Source organism: Anguilla anguilla, chromosome 11 (genome assembly GCF_013347855.1).
Source record: "Anguilla anguilla isolate fAngAng1 chromosome 11, fAngAng1.pri, whole genome shotgun sequence".
NCBI lineage: Eukaryota > Metazoa > Chordata > Actinopteri > Anguilliformes > Anguillidae > Anguilla > Anguilla anguilla.
This window is the reverse complement of record NC_049211.1, coordinates 22277755-22292883: the sequence shown is the minus strand read 5'-3', so window position 1 is coordinate 22292883 and position 15129 is coordinate 22277755. Positions and strand designations below refer to the sequence as shown.

Below are 15129 nucleotides of genomic sequence, written 5' to 3'. Positions count from 1 at the left end.
AAAACATCCCATTTTATTAGATATTCAAAAAAAACACACTCCACTTTCATTTAACCTACAACACTTCAAAAAACATGGACCAACTGAAAACGTTTCCACTCAATTTATTTTGTCTGTACAAAAAAAAAATGTATCTTACAAACTGTACAATTTATTGAACATGGACACAAAATGCTATCGATACCAATTCACAGAGGATAAAGAAAGTTCTTTTATGCAAGGAAACATACATACATTAAATTACATACAAACTGCTCTCGCTCCACCTGAGAAACAGACGAGTGTCCATCGTTCTCAAAACGTTCAGACTGCCGAGCCCACGGGCAGGAGCAGCCCTTTACCGGCAGCTGCCGCGGAAATGAGACCGGCGCCATGTCTTCCGTTATCTCCCGGAAACAGAGCTGCCGTCTTTCCCCAAAGCAACCATGGCAACCGTCTCATCTCCGCTGGTAGGCTCCGGGAGGGACGTGGCTCAGAAGGACGGGCGGGCAGCCGTTCGCGTGAGAAGGCAAATCAATGGGCGTCCGAGCTCTCTGCAGAGAGAGCTCGGACTTTGGGCCGGGAGGGGCCGTCTGGCGCTGGAGGCGACGGGCTCACTCCATCTCGGTGAAGCGAGCGAACATGGCCTTGCGCACGGCGTCCTTGTAGGTCTCGGAAGGAGACAGGCCGTAATTGCTGCCCTTCGTCCCCAAGCCCGCGCCCTTCATCCTCAGCTGTGCCTGCGAGGGGGTACAATCGGTTAAGGAAACGGCCAAGGATTCCCAAAGCTCTGCGGTTCTCAGACTGAATGGCTGCGGAACCCTGGCCAAACGCAGGAAAGGGGATCGGCCTCAGCGCGGCTCACCTGGATGGGCGCGGTGATGCCCTGCTGGTTGCGGCCCAGGCCCTTGCCCTCCTGCCAGCCCATGGCCTGCAGCATCTTGTTGCCGATGTTGTCGCTGTTCAGGCCGTCCTTTGTGGGCTGCTCGTAATTCCTGGGGTGAGAGGAAAAGATGAGCACGTTACTCTCTCACTCCCTATGTCCCTCATGGAAGGGTGGCTTCGTGAAGGAAACAGCTTGCACTTACACGACAGGTGGCGGCTGAGGGGTAAATTTCTTCTTCTTTGGTGCTGGAGGTTCCGGGATGCCGTACTTTTCCCTCCTTTCAGCTGCCCGGTCTCTGTATTTCATCTGTTAGGAAGAAAATGGTGAAAACAGAATTAGTGGAAAAACTACCAGTCGGCCATTTTCACTTCGACCAAAGCCAGCGTTGACACTGTGAAGGTAAGGCGTAGTCTCACTGAGCCCATACCTCACTTTCCTTCCTCTCCATGTCCTCCAGCTCTGATTCAGTCATATTGGATCTTCTATGAACTTCCAGGTTTTGCTGGGAGAGGAAAAGGAGGAGAAAGTTTGGATTTTAACCAAAAAGTATCAAGTTCCCTTCTCTTACCACCAAGGGATACAATCCAATCTGTTTGGCTTGAGAACAATTTGGGAGAATTTTGGAAACAAATGGAAGAGTAGAGCAATGTCTACAGAAGATTCTTTACACAATTCCTGGAATTTTACTGGAGTTTGAGACCAAAGACTCAACAAACATTAACACTTAGTTAATGAGTAAGCCCCTCTTAGCCTCACACTGGTGAGTAAAACCTAAAGACCTTAACAAAAGGTGCCCTTGCCATTTATCCCAGGTCATGCAGACATGTAAAAGGCAGCTGAGAGCCTTTGGGCAGCAGTACCTTGTGCAGATCGGAGAGCTGCTGGTGGCGCACCAGCGCGTCCTTGTTGGGGAACTGCCTGCGGCACAGCAGGCAGGCCATCTTCTTCCAGTCCGTCAGCTTGTCCAGCCCATCCTCACCCCGCTCAGACTCCGCCTCCTCCGGGTCACTGTCGCCGCTGTACGCCGCCACCAGACCGCACTGATGAACCCACAGACGGACGCCATTAACATGGATGAGACCGACAGCGAAAGTGCACTTTAACGTGATAAAGAACATGGGGGTAAAAGCAGGAGGCCTCATTTCCTACTCACAGCGCTGTCGTCCTCTCCAGGCTTGGTGGTCTCGGGGACCTGCAGTGGCAGAGGAACGGGCAGCTTTTCCAGTACGCCGCTCTGCTGTAAATGCACAGGCACAATGAGCTGGGCTGAGACGCACACCGCACAGCACCACCAGAACACGACGCCATTTTCCCCCCCAGTCTTCAACCAGCACGGGACCCAGTTTATTGCTCCCTCATCTGTCCACCCCTCGTCTCAGTCGTCTGGCACATAACTTCACAGTATTACAGCTTGACACTGATGTGAGATGTGTCGGCTCAACTCCAGGCTATGTGCGTTGCTGATAATCCAATGGTCGGTTACATTTTCTGATCAACTATAAGGCTCATCTAAGCAGTAGCCCCGTTTGGTCGCAGCAATTCATTTCAACTCAACCACTGACCTATAATGACTGGCTAAATCAAGCCGTTAATCTCTGATCTCCTGGCAGAGGTGCCTCCTGTACCTTTTTCTCAAAGAGGATGAAGCCGGCATCGGCCGCGGCCGCCTCCTTCCTCTCCTCCTGGCTCACGGGGTTGAAGCTGCTCTTAAAGTTCTCCTTCTGCTTGTTCAGGCTCTTCGCCCAGCGCTCCATGTCTTTGGCAATCTGGGACCAAAAGCAAACCGCGCGTTAGCCAACCTGGGCTTGGAAACGAGCGGACCGAAACCCTCACACACAAACGCATTCGTACGGAGAACACCGAGACACGCCCTGCTTTGACAAAGCACTCAGCCTGCTGGTCCCTCTCGAGACAGCCTCGGGACCCAAACGCTGAGCCCTACCTGCTGCGCAGTCTTGCTCTTTGGCTTCTCCTTCTTCTCCTTGGCCTCTTTGGTCTCCTTGGTGGCGGTGCCTCCTGAGGTAGAGTTTGAGGCCTGTGCGGCGGCGGTGCCACTGGCCGCAGGTACGTATGCCTGCTTCTCACCATCCCAGTACAGGTACTGCTGAGTCTGGGAGTTGTAGTAATACTGTGGGAGAGTGGAGAAAAAAGAAAGTCACTCTGTAACTGTCGACAGGCGTCAACAAAGGCAAAATTCAACTGGGACAGGCTAGAGCATGCGATTTCAAATACAGCAGAACATGCCATTACTGACATGTGACATGTCAGCATGTGATTTTGAGGGAATAATTAAGTCACTGAGATTCAACATTTTCCATTAAGTATCCATTGAAAGTGTTCCTAGCATCTACATATCCATCAGTCACACTACGTACGTGAGTGTTTGGATCATAGTAGAGCCCAGTTTGTGGGTCATAGTAATACCCGGAGGCCTCGTCGTACTGGTAGGTAGATGTGTCGGGAACTGCTGGAGGAGGACACGAAACAGACGGTCAGAACAGAACGGGGTTGTGCTACAGGAATGAGTCACCAAGCGACAGTCCTCCTGAAGCACCTTCAGCGTTCAAAAAGCACAATTCAAACACCCATGTCATGTTGTCAATGTCATGAGTCTGAGGTCAGGCACACGGACCGATTTTGCCGTCGGAGGCTGGAGCTGCGGCTGTTGCGGTGGCGGTTGCCGTAGTAGCTGAGGTGGTTGCAGATGCGGTTGCCACGACGCCTGTAGACTGAGCCAATGCCTCAGTGTGCTGGGCAGCCTGCACATACGGTAAAAGACTGTTACCATAGGGACCGCAGCCAAGTGAACTCAGAAACAGCTTGCGCGGCACGACTATCATGCGACTGCTGCCACGCTGACAGTTACCATCTCAAATGAATATGGCGCGTTTCAGCTGGGTAACTGAAATAACAGTGTATGCGATCCCAGTGCGATAGGCGATTAATCGGGTCTGTGCTGGTGAAGCCGGACTCACCTGTGTGACGGGCTGGCTGACGATGTGGGGCTGGTAGACCTGGGCACTCTGAGACACCACCACACCTGCAGCGGCAGGGAGGATCTTCACCCCAGGGGCAGCTGAAACAGTGAGGGCAGGCTCATCAGCATATGCTCTCTATTCGCTAATACTTTTACCATGAAAAAGCCTTGTCTCGATTCCATGCATAAAAAAAATACTGTGATGCGTTAAATGAGTCTCTAAAAGTGCAGCCCAATGCTGACCGTAGAGCTCAAGGTAAAGGACTCCTACCTCCCAGTAAGCCGGTCCCTTGTGCAGGATCCATTACTCCAGGCTGCTGATAGTAGGCTTGGTAATCCTGACCGTACTGCAAGAGAACCGCAAAACCCTTACTACTTACACCATTAAAAGCTACTCTTTACTGAATGTAGGAAACCATTAAAGTTACAGCACCACATGAATTCTGTACATTTCTCTGCGGGGGAAAAACAGGCCCCTCTGCTCTAAGATGAAGCACAATGCCTCCATCTCAGCTCAATCACAGGAACGGGCCGAATGCTCACCTGGGCATAGGGCATGTAGCCCTCCTGCAGGTAGCTGTACTCGGAGCGTGCCTCCGTGCCCTGCTGAGGCTGAGAGAACACAGAGCACGCGTTAGCACACAAGAAACCTGCTGGAATTCAGTCTTATTGCACTTCAGTGCGTCAACCTGGTCAGGCTCAGAGCCAGACAAGCTAGCGGCAGGCTGGTACCTGGCTGGAGGACCACTGGGCCGCAGCGATGGCAGTGCTGGCCACAGAGAAGGCACTGATGCGGTTCCCGTCCGGCGTGAGCAGATCCCTGGGTGGTGGGGGGGGGGAGCAAGAAGCATGTGGTCACTGTCTGCCCCAGGAAGACATCTCTATGGTTACCAACAGTGTTAATGTTAGGAGACTATGGCCTCCCGAGTGCTTTGCGTGCCCTCGTGCACTCACTTCCTGGCGCTCTTGGCATAGTCCACACCGATGGTCTTCCCATCCAGTTTGAGTGGCGGCTGCAGTCCTTGGAGAATCATGAGAAGCTGGGAAGCCTCCTGTGAAGAGACGGAAGCAGTCGACTGTTCAGTGACTTCCCACAGTGAGCTTGCAGCAATGCATGAGTGAGAGAGTTGCAAGGAGTGCAGGTTTCCGTTGTTACTCAGCACTTATTGGATTAACTAAACCAGATGAGTAGACTTCATTCATCCAATAGGTACCAAGTAACAACAGAAACCAGCCCACCGCATGGCTCTACAAGGGCAATGATGCCAGTGCAGTGGCGTGTAGTGAACTGATCGTACCAGAGGGGACGAGAGCTGCACAAAGGCAAAGCCGCGGTTCTGTCCCGTCTGCTTGTCCTTAATGAGCCGGATGTTGCTCGCCGACAGGTTGGCGTAGGGTGCCAGCGCCGCCATAATGGCCTCTATCGTGGTGAGCGGGGCGATGTTCCTCAAAATGATCGCTGCCAGAGATACAGTCATCATTCTGACAGGGAAATGACCAGCACTACAAACTAAGTCACACTACAGAATGCTACACTGGTGGACGCGTTAATGGCCACATGCCAAATGTTGGGTTAGCAATGCATTACTAATATAGCGGATCTAGAAATGACGATTGGCTCTCACTGTCGCCGTAGTAATCTCCAGTTTGCTGGGGCTCTGGAGCTCCCGGAGGGCTGGTGGTCTCGCACTCTGTTAAAAAAAGCAAACACAACAGAAAACACCCATCAAGAACCCTTCAGTTACAACAAGGAAGATCGCCAGAGTCGAGTGCCAATGGGGTTTTTTGCCAGGAATAGAATCGGAAATACCGAATGATGCTGCTGCTGGTTACTTCAACATTTACACATTAAGTCCCCAAATTCCAAGTTAATTCTTAATTCAAATATTAAGCTTGCAGAGCTTTTTTTTTTTTTTTTTTTTTTTTTTAATGCCCCACCAGCACTTCTAGAACTTTCTGACAGAGCTGGCGAGGCATGATTTAGTGTAAACGAAAATAGTTATGACCATGAGCCAGAAGGCCACATCCTAAGAAGCAGATTGTGTCTATGACAGAGTCAGCCTGTTCGGGACATCCGGATGGGTGCAATCAGTGGCTTCTTTGGACTGGAGACCACTTACCAACTTTTGCTGCTCCACACCTGAAGCACTTCAGCCTTCTTCGGAAATTGTACAGGCCACACTGCAAGCAATCGGTTACACCGTTTTATTCACAGCAAACTACCCAGAGCCTGAACTTTGCGCCCGCAGTCAAAAGCAAGCTAGGAAGCTGCAGTGGGTGATACTTACCAGGGAACAACTTGCCTACAAACTCATCCCTTCCAACAGGTAAACTCATTAATCTCTCAGCAGGCAAGTCACATGACATGGTCAGCAAAATCTAGACAAGTCACGGACTGCAGCAAAGCGCCAGTTCTAGCACGGCCTCAAACTGTAGGGCTACATGGTCCAGTGCCGTGGTGGCTACACTTGTGAGTGAGTGTAGAGCGTGAGGGAGGTACGGGGGCACTTACAGTGTTGCAGAGCCAGTCTTCAATTCCTGTCTTCTTGTGGCGGGGGTTGCTGTAGTGCATGGCCACATTCTTGCCCTGGATCATCAGCAGGTTCTGCAAGAGGAAGGCGGCAGTCATTTCTGGCTTCCCGGCTGACTCGAGTCACATGGGCTGATCAGGTGTGTTTCCGGGAAGGATGGGGGAGGGTGTAATGTCAGCTGGAAAGGGTGTCGGAGGCGGGCGGGTGTGTGCGCTGGGGAGGGGTTCTGACTGTGTATCGGACCCGAGCGCTGCCGGCCCGCCGAGGCGGAGCCGGAGCGGAGTGTGTAAACCAGGGAACAGCCGCCGTACGGGGTGCGCTGTGTCATCAACCATCATCAACCCATAACCACAGTCTCTGAGAAAAACAATCATGTCCCTCTTTCTCCCCCCACACTCAGACGTTTCTACTACGTTTATCTCCAACACTTGGCGGGGAAAAACTGACAGCAGACATCCGCAGTGGACGATCTTATTTTGACATCAAAATGTGCCAAAAAAGAAATCACCCAGTTCTTTCCTTGGATTGTGAGCTTCAGGGGGTCCTCTAAGTTTAACTAATCAATAAACTTGATGCGGTCAGGATCTTTACCATAAAGGTTTACTGTCGAGTTTTAAGTCTGCATCTGTTTTGTGTACAATAGTCATTCCCTACACTTTATTAGCTTTTAAAAGCTAAAGTCTGTGACTGTAAAAAGTCTCAAAAACGACAGGCTTTGTATTGAACTACGCTAGTTAACGGAAAAGGTGAATCGAGCTAACAATGACCACGTAGCAGAGTGTATGCAAAGTTACTTTATCAAATAAGGAGCACATGCCACTTAATGAAAGATAAATATATAGCTCCAAAGAGTCTCTCAAATGTCTCATGAAAATTCAATGTGCGGATTTTTCCCCACAGTCCCTTACTCAAAATTCATACTCTGCTTATGCCACTGTTGGTCCCGCAGTTCCTTTTCTCCAGATCAAAACAGGTTTATTTAAATATTAAATAACAAGCAATGGTTATGCAAAAAATAAAACCTAAAAACACTTCCTTCCATTCAATTTTAAAGAGGCTCGCCATAGCGTTTCATGATTGGTTTGAAAGTATTTTTAAATGTAACTCCTTGAGTTTTAAAAAAATACCACCAGGCAAGTCAAGTCTCCTAAACAGGACCCCCAGGCTACAACTCTCCACTCCATTTATTTCATATTCACGCTGTCCATCAATTTTCACATCGCATTCTTGTTTTTGTGTTCTGATCCCCAAGATAATTCTAGACTTGGTGATTGAGAGGCAACCTGATTGGTCTCCATCCATCGGGTCGCATCTTGCAAGTGATAAAACTCCACGAAGGCGAACCCTCGGCTTATACCTAGAGACAGCATTCAGATATAGACGGAGTCGTGTTAGTCAGAATCCTTTGGCACAACAATCAAGCTCTGTCACAAACTGCTTCACAGCTCAGAAACCCATACAGTGAAACAGTGGGTGGAGTTTTTTTTTGGGTGCAGGGCAAACCTTTGCCATAGCAAGAACCCTCAGAGGACAAGGCCTAGTCGGTACTGTTCACACACTTTCAAAGGGGGGACGGGGGGGACCATGCAGATGCCTAATGCTTTTACTTTCGAAGTTTAGGCCGGATTTTAGGATGGAGGCTGTACAATTTTGCTACTTGCACACCTTCTGGCATTACATTTAGATCAAAACAAAGGCCTTTTTGTCTCGTGAAGTCAGACATCAAGAGGGTTATTACTTTGCTATGGCAAAACTTGAAATGAAGGCCCTGTGGTGTCTGAGGCTGGGGGACAGGGGTCCTCCGGACACCAGACTCTCACCTGTCCTCTTCTTCATCAGACGGACGTCTGCAGGCTGGGGTCCCTCCAGCAGGTCTAGAGCAGCCCGGACCTGCCCCATGTGAGACAGTGACTCGTGTCATCAACGTTTGCCTCGCACAAAGGCACACCTCAAACCATTCCCCAAATTCTAACCTAAGCCATTTGTGCATGTAAAGAACTCATGCATATTGGACAATGTAAATGATCTGTTAAAAGGTTACAACTAAAGAACAAACATGCCAAAATAACACAGCATCATACTGATCTAAAATATGAATCAAAATAGCAGAAGAGTACACTGGGCTCTTAATTCCAGTGATCGTTAAGGCTCGGCTATGCAGACGGGGATTCAGAAGGCTGACGAGGAGATGCAGGAGGACTCACCTCTGCCTCGGTGACATGAAGCGACAGGCCCCTGAGCATGATGGTCTTGCTCTCCTGCTCCTCGCCCATCTCTCCTCTGTAGTCCAGCTCATCGCCGTCAGAGTGGTAGCCATCTTCAGACCTGTCACTGTTGCGTCGCTTCCGGTCTCTCTGCTGAGACAGTAACAGCCAATCAGTAAGAGCATACTGCTGCTCATTCAGAAACAAGCAGTCCAGGCTGCTGCTTGACACAGGCAGGAGGCCAGACTCTTAGGTACAAAATACCTCTAGCTTAACCTATTGCTTCAACAGTGAAGGGAGCATAAATTAAATCAAATGATTACCTTAAAAACCATAATATGAAAAAATAAGTTTGTTCCATGCATTTCAAAGACCCAAAGCACCATGGGAATCAGGCAGATTCATACAGTATGCCTCTACATATAGTCAACGACAGTGCTGCAAAGTAGGGCAACCCAGCTTTAGGCAAACAGCTTTGCCCTCTTCCAAATTAGTCCATTACAATACCTCATGTTACATTTCTTCAGGAAATATTAAATATGTAACTGTGGCATGTGAAAGCAGGTAGGGGCCTACCTCGGGGCTGTCCCAGCCCCTGCGCTCCCCGTCGTAGCGGTCGCCACGCCTCTCATCGCCCCAGCGCCTGGCCTCATATTCACGCTCCGGGTCCCTCTCCCGCCGGTCCCTCCACTCGGATTCGTCGCGGGACTGGTCCGGTCCGTACCTGCCACTACGCTCAGTGCGACTGACCCTGTGTGCGGACGCACAGCCATCACTCAGTAAATGCAACAGAACAAGACTCCCTACTGTGGCACACACAATGTAAAATCACTTCAAAAATGTCACCGAGTAAGTTATACTGGAAACAATCATCTTAAAACTAAAACTGAAATCGCAGTTGTCTGGTGGAACAAGTAATAAATATTTCTCTTCACGTTTTACAAAATCATAAACGCCATGTCTAAGTAAGGTTCAAGAATCTCATTTTTAAAAAGTGGAGGTTGCTGGTGGACCATAATATACAGTTCTAAAATTACTGTTAAAATTAAACGCAGTTATATAACAATACTAGTGGAATCTACGTGGAACTCACCGTTTATCAGCTCCCATGTCAGATGATACAATAGAAGACTGGTGCAAAGACAATTTCTCTGTAAAAAGCAGAAATAATTTTGTAAACTGAAAATGCAATATAATACTAATAATAATATTGCTCAATGCCACAATGCAAATAAATACACTGGCCATTCTCAAAAAACGAAATAGTGTGTCCCAAGGCAAAGCCACAGCACAGGCATCACGTTGAATGCCTGTGTTTTACACAACGATTGACTTTGTTACAAGCTTGTGGTACAGTTCTTCGGTTTGAGTTTTTTTGAAATATTTAGATAAGGTTAGCTAGCTGACATAGTTTGCCTGTTGCTCGTCAGATATTAATTCCCCAGCCGACAAGCTCTTAGATAACACATCTGCAATGACAATGTATGGCTTACTGCTTTAAACATTTAGGACAGCTAAATTGCACACAAAAAGTAAAGTATCTTCATTGACTATATTGATCAGCGAAATAGCCTACATACACAGCTTCCTTACCAGCGTTACTTATATATATATATATGTATGTAAAACAGGCCGAATTAGAGTCAGCTGTTCAGCTAATAAAAGTTCCCAGAAAAATGCTAACGTCAGCTAGAGAAGATAAGTTAGCGTTTTAGTGGATAACATTGAATCAAGGCAGCCAGCTAATGCATCGTTCATTGCTTTTGAACGGTCAATGTTACCACACATATGACCAGATAAGAGCATCCACTATTCCTCCTACAAATAGCTCGCAATGTTAGCGGAAAATAACGCTTAACATCGAAACAGGGTATCGTATCCATACGGCACAAGAGGAAGGTCAGATTTTTCCCTTTTACAATATAAAATCAACTAAGTTACAAGGCAAGCACACAGACAAACAAAAACGACAGTACATAATCCAAAATAAAACAAGCAGCAATAACGCGTGATATTCACATACCCCATTCCTTGACACTGAGCAATAATTGACGTTAGCTTGCTAACTAGTAAGGTTGGCTACGTTAAACAAGATGGACACTTTGCAGCTACCTAACGCTAGCTTAGCTTACAGAAGTTCCAGTTAGACAATATGTTTACAAACAAGTTTCACCATTATAATAATCGTTCAAACAACTTACCAAAGAGACGATAGTTAGATGCGACAGATCTTAATTGCCGAATAATGCAACAAAAAAGTACATTTAGTTATGCTGTAAACAAAGTTCAAGGACAAGCTCTTTCCATTTTTGTTTGCTTCTGCTCTAAGCAAAAATGGCTCTCCCTGCCTTTCTCTTTCCCAGGATCCCTTGCTGTCCTTCTTCTTCGGTTCCCGCCCCCCCCGATATAAAACGCGTGGCTGGTACACACCTGCCACCTAGAGGAAGATTTGAGACTTATTAGTTCCCGAGGAACAACGTTTCAGAATTTACCCGCATCTGAAGTTAAATATTCCGTAAACGGAGTTGTGTACATCGCTCTGGATAAGAGCGTCTGCCAAATACCTGTAATGTAATATAATCTCAAATGCCTATTTGACACTGGTTTGATAGAAAGAAGTAAGATACAATTAACTACGAATATTGCCCCGCTTTCACCACTCCAAGAGACTATACTAGATGCTCCATAAAACTAAAAAAATATTTACCTCTAATGTCTGACTGGCCATCAGGTTACTGATTTCTGCTTCAGCCATTTTCAGCTTCTCTTTTTTTCCACATTTGTTCAAAAACCAATCCATTTCCACAGTAAACCTTGTTCAAAAGATTCTAATAGAATTGTCTTATTTTGGTGCTCCACAGGCCCTTCAATGCCACCAAGCCATGTTTTTTTAATGGATATGCACAGCAGAATAACATTCCACTTTTTTACAAGTAAAATGTGCACGGTCGGTGTTTGAATTTTATTTATGTAAAGCACACTGGGTTGCCTCTGTGTATGAAGTGTGCTATAGAAATACATTTTGATTGATTGATTGATTGATTGATTTATTGAATGCTGTTATCCCAGACTTCAATGAGAAACACCCTCAAGCTCTACCCCACACACATATCTAGCACCCCTCACTTGGTGATTCAGGGTGACTTGGGAAAACTGAGGCAGTCTTCCTGCACCACAGTTGACATAAGGTACTGCATAAACTTATTTTGAACACATTGTTTTTGTATCGCCGCTGTACACATTCACCAGTCACTGCTGACAAAATTTCAGACAGAGGTTTACAAATCTTAGCCTATATGTTTCAGATCCGGTGCTTAAAAATTTTGAGCTGTCCACCACAGCACTACTGAATTGTCTGCAGGTCTCCCTCCACTGATTCTAAACAGTGAGTTCCTGCTCATCACTTTGGCTTCCCAATGGTGGAAAGCACTATTCAAGCTGATGAAGAGGATAGAGTATGCCCTATCATCATAATGTACTAGACCTGCTACACTTCTAGCTTTTTTGTTTAAAATGGTGGTAGCTTTTATATTCAGCTTGAAAATGCATTACATTTACAGCTGTACTGCACCAGCTTATTGACTATATTTGGTGCATGCACTTTCTGACAATCTGTGAATTGCCATGGGCATGACTGAAAATAAATGTAATGACTGCATGCATAACTTTCTGCTCATTTGCAGAAACCAATGATACGTGACACCTTAATGACATCATCCATAACGTTTTACCTAAACAAGTCATTCTTACAAAGGCAATAAATGCAAAGCACTCGTGGTCTGTATGTCCACAGAATTCATCCAATAATAGAGTACAACTATAACTATAAAACTACTAGAATAAAGAATGCATTTTTCATAGTCCTGATCCTTAATTTAACATGCAACACATATTTGATTGATTTAAGTTAATGTATTTCTCAATTGGAGATTGCAACCTAGTCATAAAGTTCATAATCAAACTTCCTTAAACTGTCAAAAATGTCAGGCAAAAAAAAACATCCATAAGTTAGATTTTTTTCAGTTTTTCTTTAATTGTCTTTTAGAACAAATGGAAAATACATTTATTTCACACATACAGGAACACATAAAAACAAGATTGACAAATTATGGAGAAACAGACAATCCACAGGGTAGCCTTGGCACTTGAAAATTCTTTTTTCAGGAATTTCTCACTTGCGATTTTTTACTGCACATGTTTTTGCAATGTCTTCAATGGGCATGTTTCAGACAGGAGCTAGAGTTTTGTGACATTCACTTGCATGCAACAATGTTGGGGAATAGGGACAAATGTAACAAAATGGATGCCATACCATAGCACACATTGTGCCTAACACAAAGCTTCTGCCCTCCACTTTGTTTTTCAGATACATCTAACTGGTCTAAATAATGTGTGCTTTATAGTAAGAAATGACAGCTTAAATTCCTCAAAATGGCTCCAAAACAGATTAACACACTGTATCACATGGTTGTTGAGATGGACTCTGCAGTGGTCCCATACAAAAGATTACAGATCTAAAATGTACATTAGTATTAAAAGAATTAAATAAAATGGAAAAACAGGAAGTCTGGCAGCCAGTGCTGTAGAGGCATTGTCCTCTGTCCAACACTGTTCTAGGTCAATGTCTCCCCTTTTGTTACCTGCAGATGGAAAGAGATTTAAATGTATTCAAATGATCTCTTGCTAGGTTAAGACACACATTTTACAGTATTACACATATTTACTTCAGGTAAAAAATAAGCCACCACTCTTACCCGTGCCTCAATATACTCAATTCTCCTCTCCAGTGCCGTCAGTTTCTCATTCAAAGTCGCCAGACGAGACCTGCAGGACATATCTAAGTAGCGATAAAATACAGTTTAATATACAATTATGGCTAGATACCAGTTGTCGGCTTCAGGCTTCAACAGTGTAAAGTAAACCTGTATACATTTTAACTGAAACTAGTTAGAAAACGACCAGCTAACCAAGTACATCCAGCGTCAATTTCTATGCTTTCACCCTGACAAATCTTCAGGGCAGGCAGCTGAACACTAATGAGATTTGAGGAACTGAGATAGGGAACAGCTGGTATCAGTCTCTGCTTTTCCAATAAAAATTGTTGGCCAGAGCAGTGGTTCTCAAACTGGGTCCTGGGGGACCCTGTGTATGCTGGTTTTCTTTCCAACCACAACTGCATTCCCAGAATTTTATCAAGCTGTTGATTTTTCTTAATCATCCTTTTCATGTTAAGAGGGATCATTTACCCTCCTAAACCACATTATCAGAAATAGCCACCCATGCCATGAACCATAAACGTTCCATATTCACAATGTGTTATCGATAATGGTTACATAGAGTTCAAAAAGTAATAAAACAAAATAACTTATTAAATTAAAGGTAGGTCAATAGGTGAAAGTAAAATTGTGCACACATGGTCAGTTGGCCACTAAACTAAGCATTTGGTTAAAAAAGAATACAAAGTAAAAATAAATGATAACGACCCAAACCTGCATTGCGTTAACAATTTCAAGGGAAGAAAATTGGGGAAAACTTAATTAATTGAGCAAAATATTGGCTGTAAAAAAAACAAACAAACACAAAAAAACAGTATACTTATAGGTTTCCTGGGACCGAGTTTAAGAACCACTCACTGGGTCAGAGAACACGAATGTAGATTGTTTGTGGCAATCTTTCGTTGCGAAAGGCAACACTGCAGATGATCAATCAGAGCATACCATTTTGAAAACAAAGCATTAGCTAAACAACAAACACCGACATGACATAAAAAGGGATAAATTTACGCCCACGACATCACACAAATAGTTACCAAAATGGGCCTCAAACAATAGCTAGATCTAGCTATATTTCGCAAGTTACAATTTATTAAAGCACTCCCAGAACACACTAATATACAAACGTAGCTGGCAAATGTGAGCTGGATAGGAAGCTATGAGACTACATACATAATTTCGACAGCAACCTACACACCTTGAAAAATAAATCATTTCACCACTTCCTAAATACGTAGCTAGCAACAAACACCGATGAATCGGGCTAAGTAACTAGCCTAACGTTACTGTTAGCCAGTTAGCTATGTCACACAAGAGTGGACGCGTGAATAATATGCAACGTATCTCGGTGTATATTATATAAATAAATGAATGCGTTCCTCACCGAACGAATTCAAAAAATCTGCAATTTTCTTGATACTGCTCGTTATAACTTCGATATATTCCCGATTCGCCCAGTCCTGGTGAATCTCTCTCTGCACTGGATCTTCCTGGCCTGCCATTTTCCTGTACGCCACTCCACGCAGTGGCAGCAAACAGGCCAGTGCCCTCCAGCGGCAGTAATGTGCTATGCAAGTATCTGCCGATCTCATGTGCATTTGTATGCAGGACAACTAGTCCACAAATAACGCAAGCATGCATAACTTAAATAAATGTGGATATAAAAAAGAAAACTGGAGCAAACAATACATCAATTAATAATTTAAATTATAAATAAAATAAAACGCAATAATAGATAACAATGCAAAAGTATACACACCATTCAATAAATCAATCCATA

At 45.3% G+C, this 15129-nt stretch overlaps 2 protein-coding genes across 5 annotated transcripts; both read right to left on the bottom strand.

Annotated features, from left to right (window-relative positions):
• Positions 1-88: 88 nt before the first annotated feature.
• LOC118207768 (RNA-binding protein 5-B-like) lies at positions 89-10947 on the bottom strand. 4 transcript variants are annotated; one of them, XM_035381753.1, is made up of 25 exons: positions 10779-10947; positions 9671-9728; positions 9154-9328; positions 8578-8730; positions 8194-8263; positions 7657-7730; positions 6355-6447; positions 5963-6023; positions 5468-5533; positions 5141-5301; positions 4797-4894; positions 4575-4662; positions 4386-4454; positions 4114-4189; positions 3841-3941; positions 3498-3624; positions 3241-3332; positions 2808-2993; positions 2491-2631; positions 2019-2102; positions 1726-1905; positions 1293-1367; positions 1068-1171; positions 845-974; positions 89-719 (listed from the first exon to the last, which is right to left on the bottom strand). In XM_035381753.1, the coding sequence occupies exons 2-25, from the start codon at positions 9685-9687 to the stop codon at positions 594-596; spliced, it is 2547 nt and encodes an 848-aa protein (XP_035237644.1). In that variant the 5' UTR covers positions 9688-9728; positions 10779-10947; the 3' UTR covers positions 89-593. The 4 variants fall into 4 exon arrangements, with proteins under 4 accessions (XP_035237644.1, XP_035237645.1, XP_035237646.1 ...); XM_035381754.1 differs by having other exon boundaries at positions 3241-3329; XM_035381755.1 differs by having other exon boundaries at positions 8578-8727.
• Positions 10948-12585: 1638 nt separating this feature from the next.
• LOC118208199 (probable protein BRICK1) lies at positions 12586-14919 on the bottom strand. The gene is made up of 3 exons (XM_035382624.1): positions 14734-14919; positions 13332-13414; positions 12586-13217 (listed from the first exon to the last, which is right to left on the bottom strand). The coding sequence occupies exons 1-3, from the start codon at positions 14849-14851 to the stop codon at positions 13191-13193; spliced, it is 228 nt and encodes a 75-aa protein (XP_035238515.1). The 5' UTR covers positions 14852-14919; the 3' UTR covers positions 12586-13190.
• Positions 14920-15129: the final 210 nt, after the last annotated feature.

What these genes read in the sequence shown, in the direction of transcription:
- LOC118207768 (XM_035381753.1), bottom strand. An exon ending in GCTACATGCCCTATGCCCAG is followed by an intron (nt 4,190 to 4,385) that starts GTGAGCATTCGG and finishes GTTCTCTTGCAG; the next exon opens with TACGGTCAGGATTACCAAGC. An exon ending in TCAGCCAGCCCGTCACACAG is followed by an intron (nt 3,625 to 3,840) that starts GTGAGTCCGGCT and finishes CCGTATGTGCAG; the next exon opens with GCTGCCCAGCACACTGAGGC.
- LOC118208199 (XM_035382624.1), bottom strand. Translation starts at nt 14,851, where the DNA reads ATGGCAGGCCAGGAAGATCCAGTGCAGAGAGAGATTCACCAGGACTGG. An exon ending in AGATTTTTTGAATTCGTTCG is followed by an intron (nt 13,415 to 14,733) that starts GTGAGGAACGCA and finishes ATCGCTACTTAG; the next exon opens with ATATGTCCTGCAGGTCTCGT. An exon ending in TTGAGTATATTGAGGCACGG is followed by an intron (nt 13,218 to 13,331) that starts GTAAGAGTGGTG and finishes TTCCATCTGCAG; the next exon opens with GTAACAAAAGGGGAGACATT.